Source organism: Neomonachus schauinslandi, chromosome 10 (genome assembly GCF_002201575.2).
Source record: "Neomonachus schauinslandi chromosome 10, ASM220157v2, whole genome shotgun sequence".
NCBI lineage: Eukaryota > Metazoa > Chordata > Mammalia > Carnivora > Phocidae > Neomonachus > Neomonachus schauinslandi.
The window spans coordinates 21728193-21754708 of NC_058412.1; the positions used below are offsets into that span (position 1 = coordinate 21728193).

The following is a 26516-nucleotide window of genomic DNA, read 5'->3' on the forward strand; positions in this document are numbered from 1 at the left end:
CAAAGCAGAGGCTGGGCAGTCTGCATGCATGCAAAGAGGGACCCCAGGAGCTTCCCTGGGTGACCAGAGGGCTGGGGACCGACTGACCAGGAAAGGGTGCAGGAAGAGGTACTCAGAGGGAGTGGTGCACAGAGAGGCCAGGGTACTTGGGTTAATCATCACTGTGGCTCAGATAAGGCCCTGCCAGCTGGAAGCAGAGTTAACGTGACAAAAGGGTTTGTGTGGCTGAGGAGGCAGGCACGACAGGGTGTCCACAGCCTGTGACCATGCCGGGCACAAAACGGTTTCAACATGTGATTGAGACCTCAGAGCCTCGCAAGTGGGAAGTAAGACCCCCTTCTCCATGTTGGTCTTCTGCACTGATTCCTAGAATCATTTCTCATCTGCACTTCCCTTCACCCTGGGTTTCTACTCTCCCTCCCCTCCTTCCCATCTTCCTTCCTGATCTTCTTCCCCTATTAGGCCCAGAGTACCAAGTGCAGGCTAAATCCTTGGATGGTGTGTGTGTGTGTGTGTGTGTGTCCAAACCTTGTGCCCGCTGCCACTCCCACCTCCAGATCAGCAGGCGTGAATGAGGCTTTGGCTTCCTGCCTGTATCCCTGTGCCCCCTTCCCTCTAGTTGTCTGGGTATGAGGAAGCCCTGCCAATCACAGAGAAGTCAAACCCACTGACCCAGGACCTGGACAAAGCAGATGCCGAGCAAATTGTTTGACTGCTGGGACAATGTGATGCTGAGATCTTCCAGGAGGAGGGGCAAGTCATGCCCATGTACCAGGTGACCCAGACCATCCCCTGGACACTGAAAATAAAGATGCCGACTCCAACCGTACCTCAACCTCTGCTCTCTCAGACCATGGTCCTTAATGTTTGAGACCTGAGAACCCCTCCACCCCACCATTAACACCCGCCCCCGCCCCAAATCCAAATGGCTTCTGATTCCTGCCTGTTGCCTACAGCGACTGTATAGTGAATCGATTCTGACCACCATGGTACAAGTGGCTGGCAAAGTTCAGGAAGCGCTGAAGGTACGGGCTCGCCATTTGCTCCCCTCCTGAACTTCTCTTCCCTCCACCTTTCTCTTTTCTTGGCCTCCACTTCTGATTTTGCTCCATCTCCATTCTCCTTTCTCCCAGTCCTCCCTCTGGGATCTTTATTGTCATCTTATTAATCAACAGTAATTATAATAACTATTATCTGCATCATACTCTATAATTGACATTGTGCTTTCACACTCATTACCTTTGCAAAAACCTGTGAAATTGGTGTGATTGTCTCCATTTTTTTTTCATATAGGAAAGCAAAGGATAATCATGGTAGCTTGCCCAAATATATCCAGCTAATAATTGCTGGGTAGCACTGTTTTTTATTGATTGATTGGTTGATGACAAAGCTGCTCTCAGTCCTTTCTGGAATAAGTAAGGGTTTGAATAAGTAGCTAAGCCAGAGCTGGGAGTCAGACTGAAGTTTCATTCTTTCTGCGACACCATACCACCTATGTTCTGTTCCCTTTTGTCGTAAGAGAAGGGTTAAGAAGTCTCCCCAATTGTTCTTCTGCTGCTGATAGAGAAAGAATATGCTTCCCCCAACCTGAGCTAGGACCTGGCGACATAGGCAGTTTTTCTTTTTCAGGAGCCTGAGGGGGCGCTGGTGGTGCTGAGCGGAGGGGTTACCTCTGGCAGGATGGCATTTCTCATGTCGGTGAGTACCCTGATCCCTGATTTTCCTCCCTCTGCCTTCTCGGAGTGACCCTCAGGACCATAAAGCTCATCATAGCTATGTTCCTAGGTGGCCCCCTCGAGGCCTGGCTCCCTCTCTTCCCAAAGCTAGATCTCACCATGGAGCCCTCATATCTTCAGAACCCACCTGATCCCCACCAGTCTACTGCCCGTGTCTCTACATCCCATGCACCCCCAGTCCATCATCTGCAAGTAGCATTTGAAGTGCCAAATTCCAAGCAGTACTGGCTTAAGCGCTGGCCTGAGGGAATCCTTATAAGCCTCTACATTCTAGGTGTCCAAAATCCAAGATAATCGCTCCCTTCACTATCATCACTACTTCATATCCTTCCCCCCTGACAGGTCTCCTTCAACCAGCTGATGAAAGGTCTAGGACAGAAACCCCTTTACACCTACCTCATTGCAGGGGGTGACAGGTAAGACAAGTTGGCTTTGAATATTTTGTTTGGTCTGGACAGTGTTTTTTTGGAAATGTAATTTTAGAGCTTTCAGGTGAAGATTGTATCCAGTTTACTTTGGTCCCCATCATTTCTTTATTGCCTTGCACTTGGCCCACTTCACATACTCATGTTACCTGATTGGCCTTAAAGGTACTGGAGTTTTTCAGCCCTATAGAGCATCTATCATGGTGTCTAGCAAATAGTAGGTGTTCAGTCAATGATAGCTTTCCCTTCATTCTCTTCTCTCAAAGCATTCTCTTCTCTGCCCTAGTATACCGTAGGCTACTGCTTCCAAACCAGTGCCACTGACCTTGAGTCTGTCTTCTTAGGTCTGTGGTGGCATCTAGGGAGGGGACAGAAGATAGTGCCCTGCACGGGATTGAGGAACTGAAGAAGGTCTGTGTTTTCCACTGATAGCCAGACACCTCTGTCTGTTCCTTCCCGTGAGGACACAAAAGCCCCCATCCAGCCAAAGCCCATTCCCTCCCCTAGTCCTGACCTTGACATCCCCACGCAAAGGTTTGTATCCTAGAATCCTTCTGGTGGCACTGTCTCACCCCCCCTCTTCTCCTAGGTGGCTGCTGGGAAGAAGAGGGTGATTGTCATTGGCATTTCGGTGGGACTCTCTGTGAGTGTAAAGACAGGCTGGGTGGATCCATTTTATAGGGAGGAAGGGGGTCAGAACAGAATAGCATGGAAAATAGATTGATGAAGTGGGTGCTAGAAAACAGAAAGGGTTTGCATAAGGAATTTTGATTTTACTCTCACTAATTGAGATCCAGTTGTATGGATGTGGGACGAAAGGGAAAGGATCCTATTTCAGAATACCTGTGTATCAATCCATTCAACAACCAAGGTAGATGGACTAGTCCCAGCGTCAGCAAACTACATAGGCAAGTCAATCCTGCCACTGCCTGTTTTTGTAAATAAAGTTTTACTGAGACACAGCCTTTGTGTTTACATAACATGGCCGCTTCATGCTACAATGGTAGGGTTTCGTATTGTACAGAGTTCATAGGGCCCCCAAAGCCTAAAATATTTACTTTCTTGCTCTTTACAGAAAAAGCTGATCTCTGGGCCAGTCCTTTGCTACTTAAGCATGGTCCTTGAATAGTAACATCAGTATCTCCTAGGATTTGCTAGAAATGCAGAATCGCAGGCTCCCCCCCCAAAACCTGAGTCTGAATCTGCATTTTAACAAGATTCCAAGCACTGGACTTGGTGACCCCAATTTTCTCTCACCATTGCAGCATACTGATTCTAACAATTCACTAAGCAGAAACAAGTCCAGCAATGCTAGATGTGGAAGGAGGCACAAAGGAGGGCAGGACACTGACCTTAAGGAGCATAAAATTTAGTTCAGTAGTTTTTAAACTTTACCATGCAGAGGATTTCCTTGGGGAAACTTGTTAAAAATACAGGCCTGGGGCTTTCCCCTTCAAATGTGGATCCAGTAGATCTTACCTGGGTCTGGGAATATGCATTTCTTTTTTTTTTTTAAAGCAGGTTTTGTTTTTTGTTTTTTTTTAAGATTTTATCTATTTATTTGACAGAGAAAGAGACAGCGAGAGAGGGAATACAAGCAGGGAGAGTGGGAGAGGGAGAAGCAGGCCTCCCACAGAGCAGGGAGCCCGATGCGGGGCTGGATCCCAGGACCCTGGGATCATGACCTGAGCTGAAGGCAGACGCTCAACGACTGAGCCACCCAGGCGCCCCTGGGACTATGCATTTCTAACAAGCATTTTGGGGGATCCTGATGCCTCTGGGCCTCGGGCAACAATAGAGTAACCCTTCTCATCATGCCCTTTTTCTTCCCCTACCATCAGGCTCCCTTTGTGGCAGGCCAGATGGATTACTGCATGGACAACCCAGCCATCTTTTTGCCAGTCCTGGTTGGTTTCAACCCTGTGAATATGGCCAGGTAAGCCTGCTGTAATGAAAGACAGTGACCGACCACACCCCTGGGGGAGGCCAAGAGGGAACCTGTCAAAATCTACAGTACGACCACAAAGGGGATGGCATGGTGGATATGGTCTTATTGACCACATCTCAGAATATTAAAGTAAATATCGACTGTCCCTAAGCTTATGAGGTTTTTGTTTTCGGTGGGTTGTTTTTGTTTTTGTTTTGTTTTTTTGGTCGGTTGGTTGATTTATTCTCTTGTTTCAGAAAGGATTGAAGGCAGCTTACAAAGGCCACATAAAATATCAAAAGCATACATTCAAAACAGGAAGGGAAGAGACATGGAAAACAAGGGCCAGAAGGTAGAATAGGGTCAGGAAAATGCATACCACAAAGATGAGCATCTTTTCAAAGGAGCAGTGGGTGCTGAGTGGCCTCTGACTCCCCTTTGCCCAGCTTCCTTATTTTAGCACCCATTCTCCTTTGTCATTCTAGGCACCCCTTTGGTCCCCTCTGTTCCCCTTTCCTGAAAACTCTGTGCCACCCAATCACCTCTGCCTTATTCTCTATGTAGATGGCCACTTTGACCTCAGAGAAGGTCAGTGTATGAAATCCATAGTGCTCAGGTGTGGTTCTGTGGATGTGCAGCCTTGGGAGTGGTTTTTGGTTTTGTTTTTTAGATTTTTCTTTTTAAAGATTTTATTTATTTATTTGACAGAGAGAGACAGCGAGAGAGGGAACACAAGCAGGGGGAGTGGGAGAGGGAGAAGCAGGCTTCCTGTGGAGCAGGGAGCCCAATGCGGGGCTCGATCCCAGGACCCCAGAATCATGACCTGAGCCGAAGGCAGATGCTTAACTGACTGAGCCACCCAGGCGTTCCAGGGAGTGTTAAAGGAATAAGAAGGTAGATTTTTAGCCCCTTGTGCGAGAGCTCTGATGTTGTCGCTTTGGGGTAAGGCCCTGAAATATCTATTTTTTGAAGACATCCCTGGAGATGCTGGTGCACAGCCAGGTTTGGGGAACTCTGCTAACTTAACCATTGGAGTGGGCCTCCTGATGAAGCTAAAGGCTTCCTGTCGCTGGAGTTTTCCAGTGAAGGCTTGTTGATTTCTCAAGAGCAGCTTTGCATTCAGGGGTGGTCTTGGGGGATGGGGCAGCTGGGTGCTTTCTGAGGTCTTTTTCTCAACTCCCAGATTCCAGGCTTGAAGTGTAATTCATGTGAAGATATAAATGAGTCTGAGATACTTTTAACCCTGCTCCTTTTCATGGAGGACTCTCCTTCGCCAAAAATGTATCTGCTGCAGTGGATGCTAATTTCAGGCACTGTGACTAAGAGAAATAAAGGATTTCAAACAACGTAGGCGTGGAGATCTTCTAGTTGTTCCTTAAGTCAGTGGCTCCCAAACTTGGCCAATCTTCAGAGTCGTCTGGGAAGCATTTTAAAAATACAGATTTTGGGGCTCCACTCCAGAACTCCTGAAGTTGATTCTCAGGGTGCGCGTGGTACCCAGAAATGGGTAGTTTAAAAAAAAAACCACTCAAACTCCCCAGGTGATTTTGATGACTAGCCAAGTTTGGGAGTCTAGGTTTCCACTGTACAATGAACACTGTCTCCTCGCTCTGCTTAGGTCTCTAGGGACTTTCAGAAGTAGTTTGAGGACAAATGACAGAAAACACTTTACACGATGGGCATGTAATATGTGAAACTTGTTTGCCCTCGAGGAAATACAGATGAAAAAATATAAAAATAGTTCAAGAAGGGGTAGACATTTTGCAGGGATGGGATGATAAGAGGAGGTTAGAGAGGCCTTATAGAGAGGTAACTCTCTGAGCTCCTGCCACAGTGGGTGATTTGCTAAGTACCCCCTAGCAGAGTTGACCAGTAGAGGTCAACTACAGAAGATCCCCATTCTTTGAGATTCCATGGTTGCACCTAAGCAGGTAACAAGTCTGTTGATCTCTTGTCCCCTTAGCACATTGTTTTGTTCGTGATTAATTTATTCAAGAAATGTTTGCTGACTGTTAGGTGCTATGCTTCATACCCTGCAGTTGTGTTCCTTCAGTAGGAACTGTTGTCCCTCCCTCAAGTAGTGAGGGGTTTGCTATTTGGGGAGATGGCCAGAATATCTTCCCAGGAATGGGAAGGGCTTCTGATGGACCTTCAGACTGAAAATAAAGTGGCAGTTTTGACATTCTGATGATAGGTACTCCTCCAGGGACCCACAGAGAGTTGTGGGTAGTATGGCCGTGGCAGTGGGACATGGGCAAGGACCAGGATACGAGGAAGTCCTGGTCTCAGGCTGGAGCTTTAAACTTGAGTGTTGGCTTTGCTCTGGGATTAAACTGCTGAACGCATTACTAGCCCTTATCCTTGGGGTTCAGAGACACAGTGCCCCCATGAGCTCCAAAGCATATCTCTAGGAGATTGTTGACATTAGACCCCAATCCCAATGTGGTCTTTGATCCTGACTCCCATCTGAGGCCCTTCCTTCCTTTAGATCCTCACAATCTCCCCACCTCTCTCTCTGTGGGCCCCAGAAATGACCCCATTGAAGACTGGAGTTCCACATTCCGACAAATAGCAGAGCGGATGCAGAAACTGCAAGAGAAACAAGAAGCTTTTGTGCTCAATCCTCCAATTGGGGTAGGATCTTCCCCACTCCCACCTAGGGAATGCTTGCCACCTCCCAGATGCCTCTGATTTTGTTACATCTTCTCTAAATTCCTGGCATTGTGTGTCAACTAAAATGTAGTAAAGCAAATCCTGTTTTCCCATTTCCTCATTCACCTTAAGATGTTGTATTTCCATCTTGATCCTGTCTCCTAAATCCGTAATCATTAAACACCTAACCCGTCTGGGGTGGGTTTCCCGTTTGAAGAACCTCTTTTGCATCTGTGAGTAGAGAGTACTGAATGGAATGGTGAATTGCTTTCTGTTTCTCTTACTTTTTAGTTTCAAATACAGGCTTTATTATTATTTATTTATTTATTTATTTGCGAGAGAGAGAATGAGAGACAGAGAGCATGAGAGGGAGGAGGGTCAGAGGGAGAAGCAGACTCCCTGCCGAGCAGGGAGCCCGATGCGGGACTCGATCCCGGGACTCCAGGACCATGACCTGAGCCGAAGGCAGTCGCTCAACCAACTGAGCCACCCAGGCGCCCTCAAATACAGGCTTTAAAACAATGGGATTCAGTTTCATCTTTCTGCCTTTCTAATCCTCTCCAAAACTGGGTGGGCCTTTCAAGCCTCCGGTGCTCCTGCGCCTTTTTCTCCGGGGTGGAGATACGTGGCATTAGGGCATGAGCGTAGTCTACCCTCACTTAGACTTGACAAGGGCCTGAGCCGAATCCCTGCTGCGGGCCCTCTCTGCCAGTGATCAGCGCATCTGAGACATTCTCCTTGCTCTTCCCTCTGTGTGGTAGGAAGGCAGCTACCCCGTGTGAGGTCCCTATCTTTCCACTCTCAGGCGCTCATCTCTCTTCCTGTCTGCAGTTGTTTACTTTTAATCTCCTTTTCTCAGACACCGCTTTGATCATTCTTTTTTTTTTTTTTTTAAGATTTTATTTATTTATTTGACAGACAGAGACACAGCGAGAGAGGGAACACAAGCAGGGGGAGTGGGAGAGGAAGAAGTAGACTCCCCGCTGAGCAGGGAGGCCGATGCGGGGCTCGATCCCAGGACCCTGGGATCATGACCTGAGCCGAAGGCAGACACTTAATGACTGAGCCACCCAGGCGCCCCTCAAGTCAGTGTTTTACTTGGTAAACATGTCTGAGACCATGCATCCCTGGCTGCTAAGCACCATGGCGGACAGGGCTAGAAAGGTAACAGCTTTATTTTGAGCAGGGGGCAAAGACAAGGCAGCACTTTATAGCTACATTGTAACTAGATCCTGCATCTCTTTTTTTTTTTTTTTAAAGATTTTTATTTATTTGTTTAACACAGAGAGAGCACAAGTAGGCAGAGCAGCAGACAGAGGGAGAGGGAGAAGCAGGCTCTCCACCGAGCAGGGAGCCCGATGCGGCGCTCGATCCCAGGACCCTGGGGTCATGACCTGAGCCGAAGGCGGCCGCTTAACGACTGAGCCACCCAGGCGCCCCTTAATCATTCTTTTTGCAGCCATCTCTTTATGCATGGTGTGTCGTGTTACATCCCTATCCATTACAATGGCTGCTTCATTGGTCTGTCCAAAGGACATGAAATGTGGTGTTCAGATTGACAAACTGCTATTAAAAAAATGGGGTTTGGGTGGGGAGAAACTTCTTGAAGAAAAAAAAAACACCCTCTCCAAAAAACACTTATCTCCTGCTAACGGGACACCCAATCACTGTGGCTTCCTCCTCAGAGTCCTGAATGTACTGTAGAAATGACCAGAGCTGGCCCTTACCCTCTCTCTTCTTCTCTCAGTGAAGCCCTCAACCCAGCACTCCTCATAGCGCACTAGGCACCCCCAGTCCTGCCGAATGCAGCCCCAGTGGCCTCTAACCAGACTCCATGCCAGGGGCCACTAACTAGACTCTGTGCCAGGGGCCACCAACCAGAGTGCATGCCCAGCGGCCACTAATTAGTGAACTCCAGGATCCTCCTTCCTCTCCCAATTCCTCTCGGGTGTCATCACGTCCTCAGCCCGAGGGCCTCAGTGGCTCATCCTGGATGAAAGGTGCAACCAAGATCCTGCTGGAAACCCTGCTACTGGAGGGTTGTAGGGTCTCCGCTGCTCTCAGCACATTCTCTCCTGTACCGGGGCATCGCAGCATCTCAGAGGCAGGGAGGATCTGGACAAGAGAGAGATCAGAGTCAGGCAGGGAAGGGATTGGTACAGGTTGGGGGATGGCAAGTCCAGACGCAGAGACAGGTTAATGGCAGCAAGACGAAGGCCCCACCATGCCTCCCATGGGAAAAGAGCTGGCCTGGGGTTCTTACCACACAGTCTCGATTGTTTCCAGTGGACCCTGGATTCCTCAGGTCCCGCTAATCTCTGTGCCCACTTGGGACATCCAAAGCTACCCTAATGTCGGAGAGTCTTTGACTTGGGGATGGTCCAGGTCATGCAGGAGGAGCTCCTTCTGCTGGGGGCCTGTTTCCCTTACTGGGGTCTCTGGCCTGGCTCCCAGCATCCCCACTTAACCTCCTCATCTACTCTGATCCCATCCTCTTCCCACCACTCTCTTAATGTCCTTATCCCTCTGTCTGCTCTTTGTGTTCTGCTCACTGAAGCCCTTTCTATTCTCTGTAATGCATTCTGATAATACTCACTGCACCTCCACTAGGGACCAGCAGAACTTAGTTTTAAGGGAATTGTGCCTTCGGCTGGCAGGGGCGGGTACCCATGCTTTCTGAGGGGGCACTGGGCCCACCCTGGGAGCCGGTGGCCTTTCTCCCAGGTGCCTTCTGGAAATCCTGCGGACATTTGAGCAGGCTCATCAGGTGACCTATAGTCAAAGCCCTAAGATCACTGCCCTGATGAAGCAAGCCAGCACCAGGTGTGTGGAAATGTGTTTGGAGGGGGGAGGTGGCGTGGATAGGGAATGTGCTGAGAGCAGCGGAGACCCTACAAGACTCATTAACAGGGTGAGGGGTGTGGTCTGCGTGGTGGAGGGGCACGGTAGGCTTCCTGTTGGTTTACACCTGTGCTCTGCCATGTGCATCTTTCTCTGATCCCTCGTCTTTTTTCACTGTGATCTCTCCTCTTGTGTCCTGACCTCTGGCCCATTCTCAGCCTGGAGAAAAAAGGCCCAGTGTACCTGGTTGGCTGGCAGACCCTCGGCATCATTGCCATCATGGATGGGGTGGAGTGCATCCACACCTTTGGTGCTGGTGGGACCCCAGTCCAGACTTTCTTCCTGGTTCCTCCTGATGCAAACCGATTTCCTCCCCCCCAACCCATGGGGGTTCCTCATTCAGTGTCCATCCTGTCTTATCGGAATAGGCATTTCAGTCAAATGCTCCTTCCTTTGAACCCCTATTCAGGCCTTGGTCCCTTAACTCCCAGCCCTGCTTAGCTCTGGCCTCCCATGTGTGTGACACCTCACCCTGCACCCCACTTGCCACTTTCCTCCAAGTCCCCCCAAGCCTAGAACTTTTCTTTCCTATAAAGCCCATCACTCCTTTCTTCCTGTCCTTACACTTTCCAGACTTCTGAGATGTCCGTGGCTTTTTCATTGGTGATCACAGTGATATGTTTAACCAGAAGGCTGAGCTCATCAACCAGGTGGGAGGATGACAGGCCATGGGGGAGGTTGTGAAGGTGACTGGTGTGCAGAATGGGAGGTAAGGGGAGGTGGAGACAGGTGGGGGAGCGTACCAGGGCAGACAGTTCAGAGAAGGGACTATGGGTTAGAAGTCGGGAGGCTTTGGGGCAGCACAGGGAGGGTAGAAGGCTCTGGATTCACCCTCTAAAGCTGGCTCTGCTCCAGTGCTCTTCCCTCAACTTGCTGCATCATCTTGGGCAAAACACTTTGCCTCCTTGAACCTCAGTTCTTTCATCTGTGTGCAAACACGCTGTATGAGAGGTCCTGTGAGGCCCTCTGCAGTCTCCGGGGCTCTGTGCTGGAGTTTTTCATGGGGGGGGACTCCCATCTTCTTGTGCCCAGGGTCCCCAGTTCTCCTTCTCCCAGGAGGACTTCCTGACTTCCATCTTGCCATCCCTCATGGAAATTGACACTGTGGTCTTCATTTTTACCCTGGATGGTGAGAGGGAAGACGGAAGCGGTGGGGTGAGCAGATGGAGGCGGCAGAGTGACTCAGGGGAACTGTCATTTTTCTGGGTCTTAAGGCACCTGCTCTGAGGGAGGGCCAGGGGCACGTGTCCTGACTGGACCCCAGGGGAACAGGAAGAACAGCTGGACAGCCAGCCTTTCATCTCTGGTGCCCTCCGCCTCTCCTAGACAACCTCACGGAGGTGCAGACGCTGGTGGAGCAGGTGAAAGAGAAGACTGCCAACATCCAGGCCCTGGCACATAGCACCGTGGGCCAGGCCCTGCCGGTGAGGGTCCGGCCTTAAGGAGGGAACCTGGGGTGGCAGTTACAGCAAGGCCTTCCTGGAGATACTGCTCTGGCTCATCTCTCTCTCTCTCTTTCCCCAGACCCCTCGAAGAAGCTCTTCCCCTCCATCATCAGCATCATGTGGCCACTGCTTTTCTTCGAATATGAAGGGAACTTCATCCAGGTATGGGGACTAAGAGGATATTATCTGCACTGAGGGACTCAAAGGGGGAGGGGTTCCAGAAATTAGAAAACTCAAGGCTGGAGGTAGAAAGCTTTGTTGGACTTCCAGAAAGCCAGCTGGGCAAGTTCTTGTGTTACCAGGTCACTGGTCAGAGTTTCCAAGGCAATGGCTCAGTTCTATCCAGGAATATGTGCAAAAGACAGGCCAGGCCACCAGTCGTCTGACAGATACTCATTTGTCCTTTGTTACGGGTTCATTGTCGATATTATAGTCATCCTCACTATACAAAACTCTTTAAGGCACATGCTTGCAAATTCACTATGCTGAATTCACTGCAGACAATATTACACTGATATCGTCCGTAATACAATGAAATTATAATTCCACTAGTTATAATTTATTACAATATGAATTATCATTATAATTTTCAGTAATTATAATTATTATAATATTTATTATAATTAAAATTTTCGCTAATTATAATTTCACTAGTGAAGCACTGATAATGTTTGGGCAAAGCATTATCAGTACAAGCACTGATAATAATCATAGAAATAATAATCAATTTGGGTGCACTTCGCAGTTTAGAGTTTAGAGTGGGCATTGGGACATCTGAGTGTCAGTTCATCTGTGCTTTGTGGCCCAAGAGAGAAAGCAGTTTTACATCTGTGGTCCTCCGTTTTCTCACTGACACCTGTCCACCATCCACAGGGCGCAACCAGGGCCCCGAAGGGTTGCCCTGGAGAGATGTGGTCTCATCCATTATTCAGATCACCTCTTCCAGGAAGCTTCCTGACTTGACCAGACAACAGCTGCCATGCTTTCTTACCTGCACTAAGAACTCAATGGAAGCTCCCCCCCCGCTGCCCTCCCCCCCCGAGCCAGGGGATCCTTGCTCCTTCTTTGTGTGTATCTTTGTCTTCCCTTCCAAATGGTGTTCATTGGTCACATCTCTACTTTTTGGCATACTTTCCACATTCATTGTCTCCTTTGACATCTCACATCTTCTAAGAAGTCTTCTCCAATGAAACTCACAATGTTTAGACCCCTCCTTGATGTGAGATACCTCTCCACACTTCCAGGTTCCACTGTACAGTCATCATACCTAATACACATGTAGGCCTATGCACTTTACAAACTATTTCATTTATAATAATCATTTCTCATAACGAGCTCCTAAGGGATGTAGGTTTTGTCCCGCATCTCAGATAAGGAAGCTGAAACTAAGAGATTAAGGGATTGTAATCATAGCCACATGGCTAAAGCAGGAGTCAAGACTCAAACCCTGGCCTTGTGACTCGAAGCCCATGGTTTATTTCACTTCACAATATAAATTTCAACCATATCCATGAATTGAGTCAGATTCTTTTACTCATTCCTTCAACAAATATTTTTTATGCACCTATCACATGCCAGGTACTATTCCAGGGATAGGGGATATGGTAGGGAATGTTAAGCTGTGATTTTTTTTTTAAAGATTTTATTTATTTATTTGAGAGAGAGAGATTGAGACAACGAGTGGGGGGAGGGGCAGAGGGAGAAGCAGACTCCCTGCAGACATGGGACTTGATTCCAGGACCCTGGGATCGTGACCTGAGCCAAAGGCAGCCACTTAACCGACTGACCCACCCAGGCACCCTAACCTGTGATCTTTTGAAAAAGATCTGTTTTTAAGGAAAATTGTAATTATAATAGCAACATTTTTGTTGTAAACACTTCAGAAAATACAGAAATCAAAAGAAGGAAAAAAGTATCCATAACAACCTTCTTCCAAAAAACCACTTAGACAAATTTTGGAGAATGTCCCTCTAGCCTTTTTTATGTATACGTAAATATATTTATACAAAAACAGGACCATATTTGACATGCTGTTTTTAACTTGCTTCTCTTCATTGAAAATTATGAACACATTTCTGTACAAATATATCCATATCATCATTTTTTCTTTAGATTTTTTATTTATTTGAGAGAGAGAGCATGAGAGAGAGGGGGGTCAGAGGGAGAAGCAGACTCCCTGCTGAGCAGGGAGCCCGATGTGGGACTCCAGGATCAAGACCTGAGTGGAAGGCAGATGCTTAACCAACTGAGCCACCCAGGCGCCCGACATCATCATTTTTTTAAAGATTTTTATTTATGGTTTTGAGAGAGAGAGAGCATGAGTAGGGGAAGAGGGAGGGGCCGAGGGAGAGGGAGAAGCAGACTCCCTGCTGAACGCAGAGCCCAACGCAGGTGCTTGATCCCAGGACCTGAAATCATGACCTGAACTGAAGTCAGACACTTAACTGAGCCACCCAGGTGCCCCTAAATCAAATTGCTTTGATAACTATGGAGCTTGGCCACCTAAAGATATATATTGGGTATTGCACTTTTTTTCTTTATTGTGTTACTTTTTCATACCTTTTGAGCATATTCACCCATTCTTTTGAGCATATTTATTTTTTTCTTACTAATTTATAAGAGGGAGTGTTTATAGCAAGGACAGTAGCCTTTTTTTTTCTTGTTCTGTATTTTCCTCCAGTTTATTACTGTTTTTTCTACATTTTTGATGTAGAGATGTTTTATTTACATTTTTACATAGTCACATCTATCAGTCTTTTTTTGGTGTGTATGGCTTCTGTCTTATGCTTGATTCTGGTTTGTATCTTTCTAAATATATGGCAGTTGTTTGAAATAAAGAGGCTTCTATTAGTAAATCTTTAGTTGCAGAAATATTTTTGATGTAAACTCCTCCCACACTTGTATTTTGAAAAATTTTCCACCCTACAGAAAAATTGCAAGAACAGTGAACACCCATACACCAATTTTTAAAAAGATTTTGTTTATTTATTTGAAAGAGAGAGAGCTAGGTTCACCAACCTTTAACATTTGGCCACATCTGCTTCATCCCTCTTTTCCTCTGAATTATTTGAAAGATACTTGGAGATATGATGACACTTGACACAAATTACTGTGTCCCCTAAGAACAAGGACATTTGCCTACATAACCACAATATAATTATCACACTTGGGAAAAATGACAGTGAATACAATTATCAAATCTGCAGACCATATTAAAATTTCCCCAATTATCCCTGTATTATTTTTATTTCCAGGTCCAGGATCCAATCAGAGATAATGCATTGCACTTAGTTATCAGGTCTCTTTAGTTTCTTTATTTTTTTTTATTCTTTCTTTCTTTTTTTTTTTTTTAAGATTTTGTTTGTTTATTTGACAGAGAGAGAGACAGAGAGAGAGGGAACACAAGCAGGGGGAGTGGGAAAGGGAGAAGCAGGCTTCCCGTGGAGCAGGGAGCCCGGTGCGGGGCTGGATCCCAGGACCCTGGGATCATGTTCTGAGCCGAAGGCAGACGCTTAACTGACTGAGCCACCCAGGCGCCCCTAGTCTCTTTAATCTAGATGAATTCTTTAGCTGTTTTTTGTGTCTTTTATGACACTGATAGTATAGGAGTCTGGACCAATTGTTTTCCAGAATGTGCTTCACCTTGGATTTGCCTGATTGTTTCTTCATTCTATTCAGGTGAAGTCTTTTGGCAGGAGTACTGCATAGAGGAGACTGTGGCTTTGTCAGTGTATCAGATTAGGAGGTGCCTGATGTCAGGTCATTCCTTTATTGGTGATGTTTGATCACTTACTCAAGGTAGTGTCAGATTTCTTTTTTTTTAAGATTTTATTTATTTATTTATTTGAGAGAAACAGAGAGAGAACATGAGTGATGGGGGAGGGGCAGAGGGAGAGGGAGAAGCAGACTCCCCGCTGAGCAGGGAGCCAGCCCGGGGGCTCCATCCCGGGAGCCGGAGATCATGACCAGAGCTGAGGGCAGAAGCTTAACGGACTGAGCCACCCAGGCACCCTGGTAGAGTCCGATTTCTTTGCATCCTATTCCTTAGTGATCTTTCACCCAATGGTTTTAGCATCCACAGATGATTCTTGGTTGAATCAATGTATTACTATGGCGGTTTTTTAATGGTGATTTTCTATTTCTATCTTTCTGTCTACATTTATTAGTTGGTATTCTTCTGTAAAGAAAATCTCTCCCTTCTCTCCCCACCCCATCTACATATATTTAGACTCAGTATGGACTCATGCATTTTTTGTTGTTAAGTGTGTTTTAATCCATCCCTGTCATTATTGATTTTAATACTCAAAACGAGCTCTTATTCAAGCTGGCCCCTTTGTCCTTGTGACGTATCCACATTAGTGTTTAACCATTCTTTGCTGTGTGTCTTTTTGGGAAAAAAAATAAATCACCTTTTCTCTTATGCAAAAGGGTAGCATATTATAGTCTTTGTGCCTTGCGTTTTTTAACAAGATATCTTGAAAATCACTCCACTTCAGTTTCTAAATCTCGTAATTACTATTTACCTGTGTGTGTGTATAGATGTGCGTCTGTACAGTAGCGTCCCCAGCCGTCTCTGTAGGAGAACAGAAATGTTGTCCCAGGTTCACCTCGTACTTTCCCTGGTTCCAGTCCTGGCTGGAATCAGTAATTTTCAAGGAGCCCCCATGGTTGTCAGTGGGGATTGGTACAGCAGTCCTGCCTTCTCCACGTTTGCTTTCCATGGTTTCATTTACCCCAATCAACTGTAGTCCAAAGGGTCAGTAGTAGCCTAACGCTACGTCACACTGCCTACGTCGTTCCTGTCCCTCCATCTCATCCAGTGGCCATTTTGTCATCTCACATCGTCACCAGAAGGGGAATGGTGAATATAGTATAAGAAGATATTTTGAGAGACCACAGTCACATAACTTTTATTATAGTATGTTCTTATAATTGTTCTATTTTATTGTTGTTGCTATTCATCTCTTACTGTGCCTAATGCATAAAATAATCTTTATCATAGGTATGTATATATAGGAAAAAAACAGTATGTGTATGGCTCGGTACTGTGCAGTGTCGGGCATCCCCTGGGGGTCTGGAACTCATCCCGTGGGTAAGTGGGGACTGCTGTATTTAAAAACCTAGGTGTAGGGGCGCTTCTGGTGGCTTTGCCTCTAAGCAAAGTTCTTTGGTAGAAAGAACAAGTAAATACAGGGGCACCTGGGTGGCTCAATCGGCTAAATGTCGGACTCTTGATTTCCGTTCAGGTCATGACCTCAGGGTCATGAGATTGAGCCCCACATCCGGCTCTGTGCTCAGGGTGGAGTCTGAGATTCTTTTTTTTTTTTTTTAAAGATTTTATTTATTTATTTGACACAGAGAGACACAGCGAGAGAGGGAACATAAGCAGGGGGAGTGGGAGAGGGAGAAGCAGGCCTCCCGCGGAGCAGGGAGCCCGATGCGGGGCTCGATCCCAGGACCTTGGGATCATGACCTGAGCCGAAGGCAGACGCTTAACGACTGAGCCACCCAGGCGCCCGGAGTCTGAGATTCTTCTCCCTCCGCTCCTCTCCCTGTTTGCGTGTGCACTGTCCCTGTCTCCAAAAAAAAAAAAAAAAAAGAATGAGGAAATATAGTTGACCTTGAAAAACACAGGGATTAGAAGCACTGGCATCCCACACAGTTGAAAATCCCCCTATAACTTTTGGCTCCCCAAACTTAACTAATAGCTTACTGTGGACCACAAGCCTTCCCGATAACAGTCAACACATATTTTTAAAGTTATATGTATTATAGGCTGTATCCTTACAATAAAATAAGCTAGAGAAAAGAAAATGTTAAATCATACAGAAAATTCATTTATAGTACCACACTGTATTTATTGAAAAAAATACAAGTGGACCCGTGTAGTTCAAACCCTTGTTGTTCAAGGGTCAACTGTGTATTTTTTTCACATAAGCACATATATACACATTTATGAATGTATATGTGTTCTCCTTCCTGTTTTCCCTTAGTGAGAATGTTGATTTCCAACATCATCAATATATTTATCCATTTGCTTAGCCTGCAATAAATACTGGTTTTGAAATTGCTACCCTAAAACACTATCATCAACAAACTTACCAAGAATGGTCAAGATTTCTTTGCAGTTCTTTTTGTCTTCTGACCATATCCCACGAAAGGTACCTAAAGTGTCAAAAGTCACTTGCATTAAATTTTTTCCTCTCTCTCTGTAGTTATGTTATCAGTATGATGTATAGTTAGTTTCATTTGCTTTATTTTTATTTTTTTTTCCGTTTTAGAAGTTTTTTTAAGATTTTATTTATTTGTCAGAGAGAGAGGGAGAGCACAAGCAGGAGGGGCAGCAGACAGAGGGAGAGGGAGAAGCAGGGTCCCCGCTGAGCATGGAGCCTGATGTGGGACTCAATCTCAGGACCCTGGGATCATGACCTGAGCCCAAGGCAGACACTTAACTGACTAAGCCACCCAGGTGTCCCTGAGTTTTTTGTTTTTGATCTCACTTTATCTTTTGAATATGTAAAACATAACGTGGTTTAAAGTCAAACTGTAGGGGTGCCTGGGTGGCTCAGTCGTTAAGCGTCTGCCTTCGGCTCAGGTCATGATCCCAGGGTCCTGGGATCAAGCCCCGCATCGGGCTCTCTGCTCGGCGGGAAGCCTGCTTCACCCTCTTCCATTCCCCCCTGCTTGTGTTCCCTCTCTCGCTGTGTCTCTATCAAATAAATAAATAAAATCTTTAAAAAAATAAAAAAAAATAAAGTCAAACTGTATAAAAAGGAGATGTCCCACCCCCCTTCACTCTTCCTTCCTCCTGTCTCCACTCATCCCTACAGGTAAACAATTTCATTAGTTACTGACGTGCCTTCCTGTGGTTCTTTTTGCAAAAAAAGTGTGTTTGTATGTACTTTGCAATTTTTTCTTATACAAGAGGCACTGTGCTATGTATATTCTTTTGTACTTTAATGAGATATCCTGAAAATAACTCCACTTGGGTTTATAAAACCCTTCCTCATTATTTTTTACATTTGTGTGTAAATTGTACATGTGCAAGAATTACTTGGGCAGTCTCTGATGTAGGACATTTGGTTGTTTCCAATATTTTGCTATTACCAATAATGATGCAATGAATATGCATGTATTTTTGTAATGTAGAAGGGTATCTTTGGGGTAAACTCCTAGAAGAATGAGAACTGGGTCAAAGGATAAATACATATGTAATTTTGTTAGATACTGCAACATTTCCCTTCATAGGGATTTTCCCATTTTGCTTTTTTTTTTTTAAAGATTATTTATTTATTTATTTGATAGAGAGAGACACAATGAGGGAGGGAACACAAGCAGGGGGAGTGGGAGAGGGAGAAGCAGTCTTCCCGCAGAGCAGGGAGCCCGATGCGGGGCTCGATTCCAGCACCCTGGGATCATGACCTGAGCCGAAGGCAGATGCTTGACGACTGAGCCACCCAGGCGCCCCTTCCCTATAGTCTCTTTAAGAGCATTCTCAGGCTTTTGGATTTGTGCCAATGTGATAGATGAGAAATTCTATTTCTGTGTGGTTTTCATTTGTATTTTACTTATTGTGTGTTTAATTGAGCCTCTTTTCACATGCCTAAGGGTCTTTAGTAAATCTTTTTGTGAATTGTGTGTTCGTGTAAATACATGAAATATACTCATTTTCTAATGGTATTGGGGTCTGTCTGATCCCTTGATTTTTAGTACTTTATTTTTATTTAAAGATATTATTTATTTGAGAGAGAGAGAGCACAAGCAGGGGGAGCGACATGCAGAGGGAGAGGGAGAAGCAGGCTCCCTGCTGAATAGAGAGCCTGATGTGGGCTCGATCCCAGGACTCTGGGATCATGACCTGAGCCGAAGGCAGACGCTTAACTGACTGAGCCACCCAGGTACCCCTGATTTTTAGCACTTTATAAATCAGAGGCATTAGTCCTTTCTTTCTGATATATATTGTAAATATTTCATTTGGGTTTTAACCATGCAAATGTCTTTGTTTTAATTTTTCTGGGGTAGAACTTATTAATCCATTTTTTGTTGAATCTGGACCTTGAGGCACAGAAAGCTCTCTGCTACTCCCAGGTTGTAAAGGAACTCCACCTGTGCTTTCTTCTAGTAAAAATGGTTTCTTTTTTCTTTCTTTTTTTAAAAACACTTAGACCTGCAATTCATTAATTGATTCTTGTGTATGGATTAAGGTATGAATCCACTTTTATTTTTTTCTAAGTCACTGTCTCTCTCCATATATATAATATATATTTATAATTTATTTATTTGAGAGAGAGTGAGCGAGAGAGAAAAGGAGCAGGGGTGGGGGCAGAAGCAGACTCCCCATTGAGCAGGGAGCCCCATATGGGGCTCCATCCCTGGACCCTGAGATCATGACCTGAGCCAAAGGCAGACATTAACCGACTGAGCCACCCAGATGCTCCATCTCAATATATTTTTTAAGTTCATCTTTTCCTGAGTGATTTGAGATGCGACTTCTATCAGATACTTAGTTCCCATGTGCACTGGTTTATTTATGGACTTTCTGTTCTGTTCTACCAGTCTGTCTATTGATGTGATGATGCCATACAGTTTAAATATTGAGGCTTATTGTGTTCTTAATATCTGAAAGGTTAGTGCTTCTCTCACTTTTTTTTTTTTTAAGATTTTATTTATTTATTTGACAGAGAGACAGATAGTGAGAGCAGGAACACAAGCAGGGGCAGTGGGAGAGGGAGAAGCAGGCTCTCCGTTGAGCAGGGATCCTGATGCGGGACTCGATCCCAGGACCCTGGGATCATGACCTGAGCCGAAGGCAGACGCTTAACGACTGAGCCCCCCAGGCGCCCCTCTCACTCATCTTTTTAAGGATTTTTCTAGGTACATTTGCTGCCTTTTTTCTATATGTACTTTAAAATGAATGTGTCTGGATTCAAATTATGTACACTTTAATATATTTTTGTGTTAATGATAGCTCATGGTATACATGGTAATAGAATGGTCAGTGACATAAATGATATAACCCGGAGTTGATTGATCTCTTTCCCACAGGGCAGTCTGTGTACTGCATACTAGCTAGCTCCATTCTGATTGGTCAGATTTCTGCGTGTGCGCTCTCTCTTTTTTTTTTTTTGGCCAAATGAGCCACAGTATCTTTTTTTTTCCCCCCAGTTTTTATTTAAATTCCCGTTAGTTAACACACAGTGTAATGTTAGTTTCAGGTGTACAATATAGTGATTCAACACTTCCATACAACACCCGGTGCTCATCACAACAGGTGCACTCCTTAAGCCCCATCACCTGCTTCACCCATCCCCCACCCACCTACCCTCCCTCTGGTAACCATTGTTCTCTGTAGTTAAGAGTCTGTTTCTTGGCTTGCCTCTCTCTCTCTCTCTCTTTTCCCCCCTTTATTTTGTTTCTTAAATTCCACATAAGAGTGAAATCATATGGCATTTGTCTTTCCCTGACTGACTTATTTCACTTAGCATAATAATCTCTAGCTCCATCCACATCATTGCAAATGTTCTTATACAGTACTCATGTCCCTGTCAATCACTTGTTAAGTATTTTCAATATGCCCTCTGCAAAGGGTGTGTGTGACCCGCTATTTCTAGGATGCCAGAATAAGAGGGTAGAAGTAGTGGTAGCTTGTTCCCTAGCCTGGCTAGGACCCAGTAATTAATCCTCTCAATTCTTTTTCTGGACTCCGGTTATAGTAATAGATGCAAAGTGCAGTAATGGAGGTTATAAGTGCAAGAGATGAGGGCCAAGGACAGGTGGTGTTTATACTCACAGTACTATGTGTTTGTACAGTGTTTTAGTTTTCAGTGTGCTTTCCCATACATTATCTTATTCACCTAGGAGATGATTGTGGCCAAGTAGGAAATGCCTTCATCACAAATCAGAAGACCTGGGTTTAGGTCCTGATTCTACATGTCACTATTATATAAGCTTATTCAAGTTACTTCTTTTTATTTTTTAAGATTTATTTATTTATTTATTTGAGAGAGAAAGAGAGACTACAAGTGGTGGGAGGGGCAGAGGGAGAAGGAGAGAAAGAATCTCCAGCAGACTCCCAATGCAGGGGTCGATCTCATGACTCTGAGATCATGACCTGAGCCGAAATCAAGAGTCGGACGCTTAACTCACTGAGCCACCCAGTTGCCCCTCACGTTACTTTACTTTTGACCTCTAGTTTCCACATATGTAGAAATGGGGATAGAAAATCCTATTTCGTTGGGTTGTTATAGGTTTAAATTGAATTAGTTTTCAACAAATGTGTATTGATCAGTAACCATGTATCAGCCATTATCAAAAAGATTGGGGCTCTGGAGCAGAATAAGACACCATCTCTGCTCTCAAGGAGCCTTTGGTTTAGTGGAATGAATCCCAGGATCTTCACTCCTCCCCTGTCACGTACCTGGGGAGCAAAAGGAAAGTTCTTTTTTTTTTTTGTTTTTTTTTAAAAGATTTTATTTATTTATTTGACAGAGAGAGACACAGCGAGAGCGGGAACACAAGCAGGGGGAGTGGGAGAGGGAGAAGCAGGCTTCCCGCCGAGCAGGGAGCCCGACGCGGGACTCGATCCCAGGACCCTGGGATCATGACCTGAGCCGAAGGCAGTCGCTTAACCAACTGAGCCACCCAGGTGCCCCAAAAAGGAAAGTTCTGATAAGTGCAAAACCCTTTTGCACAAGAACTCAGAGAAGAGGGTGCCTGGGTGGCTCAGTCGTTAAGCGTCTGCCTTTGGCTCGGGTCATGATCCCGGTGTCCTGGGATCAAGCCCCGCATCGGGCTCCCTGTTCTCCTTCTCCCGCTCCCCCTGCTTGTGTTCCCTCTCTCACTCTCTCTCTGTCAAATAAATAAATAAAATCTTAAAAAAAAAAAAAAGAACTCAGAGAAGATATCTGTGTACTGGGGGGTCAAAACCACAAATGTGTGACACCACCAAGTTTGCCTGGGACAGTCCTGGTTTACAACTACTGTCCTGACGTCTAACTCTGGGCTGGTCAAACAAATTATGTCTGTATTTTGGTCCCTGGTTTTTGATCCCTGGATTCCTGTCTGACAATAGGGCCCTATTCACCCTATTGCTCTACCATCCTCTAATTTCCCATACCCTCGTGTGTGTGCCCTGTTTAGAGGTTCCAGCATGAGCTAAGCACCAAGTGGGTGCTGAATACTGTGAGCACAGGGGCCCATGTGCTTCTTGGGAAGATTCTCCAAAACCACATGTTGGACCTCCGCATTCGCAACTCCAAGCTCTTCTGGCGGGCGCTGGCCAGGCTGCAGGTAGGCGGTGATGGGATGTGGCTGGGTGGGGCCTGGCCCCTTGCCTAGGCTGCCACAGAGATATGGACACGTGTGGGGCCAAGGGCTTTCTTTACTCCTGCGCTGCCTCCTCCTATCAGGCTCATCCACCACTCTGGGGAATGTATGTGCATGCTTGGGGGCCTGACTGTGTGATGATAACTATCAGACAAGATTCTTTCAGTTACAAGTATGTGACAGACCTCTAATTCATACCGGTTTAAGCTAAACAAGGCAAATGACTGGTTCACGTAACTGGAGTTCCAGGGTAGCTCGATCCAGATACTCCAAACAATGTGCTCCAGAATGTCAGCCCTTAACTCTCCTTTGTGTTGCTCTCCTTCTCAGGAAGCTTTTCTCCAGTAGGTGGCAAATTGGCCCCCGGCAGTGCCAGCCTAGCGTCCTACCAATTTAGCAACCCGAGTGGAAGGAGAGTTTATCTGTGCCTGTGATTCCCACGAATGCCTGGGAGGAAGGGCTCTCTCTGGCTTGTCTTGGGTCACATGCCATCTCTGAGCCAGTCACTGCTCCAGGGGAAAGCAGCCCTCTGCCCAGGCCTGGCTCATGTGCTCTCCCTATGGGATGGCACTGGAGGAAAGGGTGGGAAGTGAGCCTCAGTCAAACGGCCTGGCCTGAGAATGGAGGAACCATAGTTCCCCGGAGGAAGATCAAGGTGCTGGTACTAGAAGGGGGAGGAACGGCTGCCGAGCAGATAGCACAATAGCTGGTCATGAAAGGAGGGTTGTTAAGTTTAGCAAATAAAAATACAGGACAAATGTGAATTTCAGATAAATAAAGGATTTTTTTTTTAGTATAAGTATGTCCCATGCAATATTTGAAGCATACTTATACTATTTTTTTCATTATTCATTTGAAATTCCTATTCCTGGGTATCCTGTATTTTTATTTGCTAAATCTGACCACCCTGTGTAAAGGGAATCAATCAATGAGCATTTAGTGAGCACCCACCAAGTCCCTAGAACCTTCTCTAATGAATAGAACCAACCAACCAGGAAAAGAAAAGTGCTTTATGCTCTTTTAGATCCTGGGGTTGGGGTGGGTAGGGGGAATCGGAGATATGTCTGATCCAGGACTTGGCATCCCAGAGTGGCCCCTCTAAGGATTACGTGGAAGATTGAAAGCCAGACCAGAACTGGGGCTTGCCAAATGTAGCTAGACCTGGGCCATCCAAAATGGCAGTCACCACCCACATGTGGCTACTGAGCACTTGAAATGTGGCTAGTGTGTCTGAGGAGCTGAACTTTTATGTTTTGTTTAAAAACTGAAGCAGTGTAATTTTTTTCATTAAATGCAACTTTATTGTTTTGGTAGAACTACATTTTACTTTTATATCAAAATTCAGTACCTGAACTGAGATGTGCTGGGATTATAAACTAGACACTAGATTTCAAAGACATGATACAAAAATATTGTAGAATATCCTATTAATAATTTGTAATATTGTTTATATGTTGAAATAATATTTTAGATATATATACTGGATTAGATAAAACATGATTAAAATCTATTTTCTTATTTGCTTCTTTTGCATTCCATGTGTTTCTTTTTTAATGCAGTACTAGAAAATCTTTTTTTTTTTTTAAAGATTTTATTTATTTATTTGACACAGAGAGACACAGCGAGAGAGGGAACACAAGCAGGGGGAGTGGGAGAGGGAGAAGCAGGCTCCCCGCCGAGCAGGGAGCCCGATGGCGGGGCTCGATCCCAGGACCCTGGGATCATGACCTGAGCCGAAGGCAGACGCTTAACGTCTGAGCCACCCAGGCACCCCAGTACTAGAAAATCTTAAATTACATATGTGGCTCACATTATATTTCTCTTGGGCAGTGCTGAGCTAGTAGGGGGAGGGGCGGGTGACAAAAAGGAGCAGCTTTTGCAGATGAGCAGTCTTGGCAGGGTATGAAGGATGGATAGGGTTAAGGAGGAAACTGGAAGGAGTGAGTTCAGTTTAAGGTTACCCACCTATGGGGTTGGTGGCACATGGCTGAAAGTGTGACCAAGTTGCCATTAATCCTCCAGTTTAACCCGGCCCATCAAAGCCCACCACTAACCCTTGTTCTTCACACCTGGGGATTGTGAGTTTGGGATCGCCTGTAGGGACCACTTCTCTACAGCCTCTCTGGCCAGTCTTCAGGATCCCGGGTGCCTGCCTCCCACTCTCCCACTCCTTTCTCCTTCTCGACTTCATTCTCTGCTCCCCTGGCCTTCTAGCCCGACACTGACCTTCCTGCTTCCTCCACAGCGGTTCTCTGGACAGCCCAAGGCTCAATGCATCGAGACCCTCCTCCAGGTGATCCACCTCCCCCAGCCACTGTCGGATGACATTCGGACTGCTCCCATCTCCTTCCACATCCAGGTTGCACACGAGAAGGAACAGGTATCCCGCCGGCAGCTAACATTTATTGAGTCCTTTCAGGGTATCAGGAATTTTGCTTGGTACTGCGTTTACAAAGTTAGTGATGTTCTGCCAAGGAGCTCCCTGTTTCTTGGGGAATTGTGATTGTGACAAGGAGGCACAGAGGTGTGGAAAAGCTGCTGCGGGGGTGCAGAAATGGGGTCTGTTTAGGAGGGGAGCCAGGAAAGAGGCGGGGGGGCTTTGAACTGGGTCTTAGAGGATGAATAGGAGTTTTCTGGGTTTGGGTGAAGGCTTCTTTCTGTTCTTAACCCACCTCACTACAATTTCTGGTCTTGATAACTCTCTTCTACTCTTGCATCCAACCTAGTAGCTTCTGACTCCCACACCGAATGCTCTGGCTCTTCCACGGCTCTTGCCCAGATGGCCTCACTCTCTCAGGCTTCAGTTCTCCCTGCGTCTTCCCCACAGGTGATCCCCATAGGCTTGCTGAGCCTCCTATTCCTGTGCTCCGTCCCTGAGGCACAGGCGCAACTGGCGGCCGCTCCGTCTGTCTGTGAGGCTGTCAGGAGCGCCCTCACTGGGCCAGGTCGGAAGCGCGGTGCGAACCCCCTGGAAACCCTAGAGCCTGCCCTGCCCTGAACTGGTGTTTCTGGGCGCGCAGCCCATGGAGGCATGTTGGGCTAGCAGCACATGTGTGGGAGGAGAGGCCCAGTCCCCGGGGCCACCTGAAGCCCAGGGTGAGGAAAAAGAGTCTCTCTACTTTGGGGGAGTTCTTGCTCTTGACCCAGTGGTCTTCACTTTCACTGGCATATTCTGATTTCAGAATAAAACAAAATGCCTTGTTTTGGAAAGTTAACCTTCCAAACTCAGTAGATCAGAGTCAATAAATTAGAGGTGGGACCAGATGGGTGGCATGGGTTGGCCCCAACAACAGGTTTGTTTCTTTACTTCCCTCCCGTACCCCTCAAACCCATTTCATTGGCCACTGATCCAGACCTTATTCCAGCATCTCTGTATCCCTCATGTCCAACATGTGGGTTCGTGTGTGCACGCACCTGCGCATACACTCTGCTCCTGCCCGGAATCACACAAGCAAGGAGAGGTGGGAACCTAGATGATTCCAGAGGAAGAGGGGAAAAGTTGTGTCTCCAACACAGGACACCTAGAAAAAGGATGCCAAGTAGGCAGGACAGCAGGTTCCTTATCACTAGAATTGAAAGCTATATCCACAGAGTAGACCCTGAAGTGAGGGTTGCTTCCCCTGCCCAAGTTTGTAAGGGGAACATAAGGAACTCTGGGGTTGCTGAACAGCCTTTGGTGGGGGGATGTGATGAACACTAGAAACCCCAGTTTGTCCATTTTAGACCTCAGCTTCGACTGTTTTGATGTATCAAAGGCAAACCTTGCCCATCCCAGACCCATCCCAGCTCTTCAATGCCTAGGACATAGGATTCTGATAATAGAGAGCTGGCTCCCCCTTGTGCCCGAGAAGTACACAGGTAAAAACCTCAAAAGCTCACTGGAACCTTCAGGCAGTAGGGTGACCACGAAGGAGCCAGATTTTGGTTTTATGAGGATGGAGTCACCAACCTTGTAAAGGCAGCCGTAAGCGCCCTCGAAATGTCTGTGGGTCTCCAGCCTCTATCGGAGTGCTCTTTGGACTCCGAGTACATTGGACCCGAGATCCTTAACCAGGGCCACTCTCTTCAATCACCACTCACCCGACTTTTCAGTGTCATCCCTTTG

The 26516-nt window shown here is 46.1% G+C and overlaps 1 protein-coding gene and 1 non-coding gene across 2 annotated transcripts; one reads left to right on the plus strand and one right to left on the minus strand.

The window, feature by feature from the left end:
- The first annotated feature begins 266 nt into the window (after positions 1-266).
- On the plus strand, positions 267-25409 carry GCKR (glucokinase regulator). The gene is given in 20 exon segments (XM_021697704.1): positions 267-326; positions 620-775; positions 957-1025; positions 1630-1698; positions 2079-2152; positions 2506-2572; positions 2751-2804; positions 4003-4097; positions 6617-6722; positions 8707-8769; positions 8771-8844; positions 9465-9563; positions 9800-9897; positions 10215-10291; positions 10674-10770; positions 10968-11067; positions 11167-11248; positions 22226-22375; positions 24657-24791; positions 25239-25409. Coding segments are annotated over 20 exon segments (1896 nt in total).
- LOC123326101 lies at positions 7848-7978 on the minus strand. Its single transcript, XR_006540884.1, has one exon. It is a non-coding gene; the product is annotated as a small nucleolar RNA SNORA63 (small nucleolar RNA).
- Positions 25410-26516: the final 1107 nt, after the last annotated feature.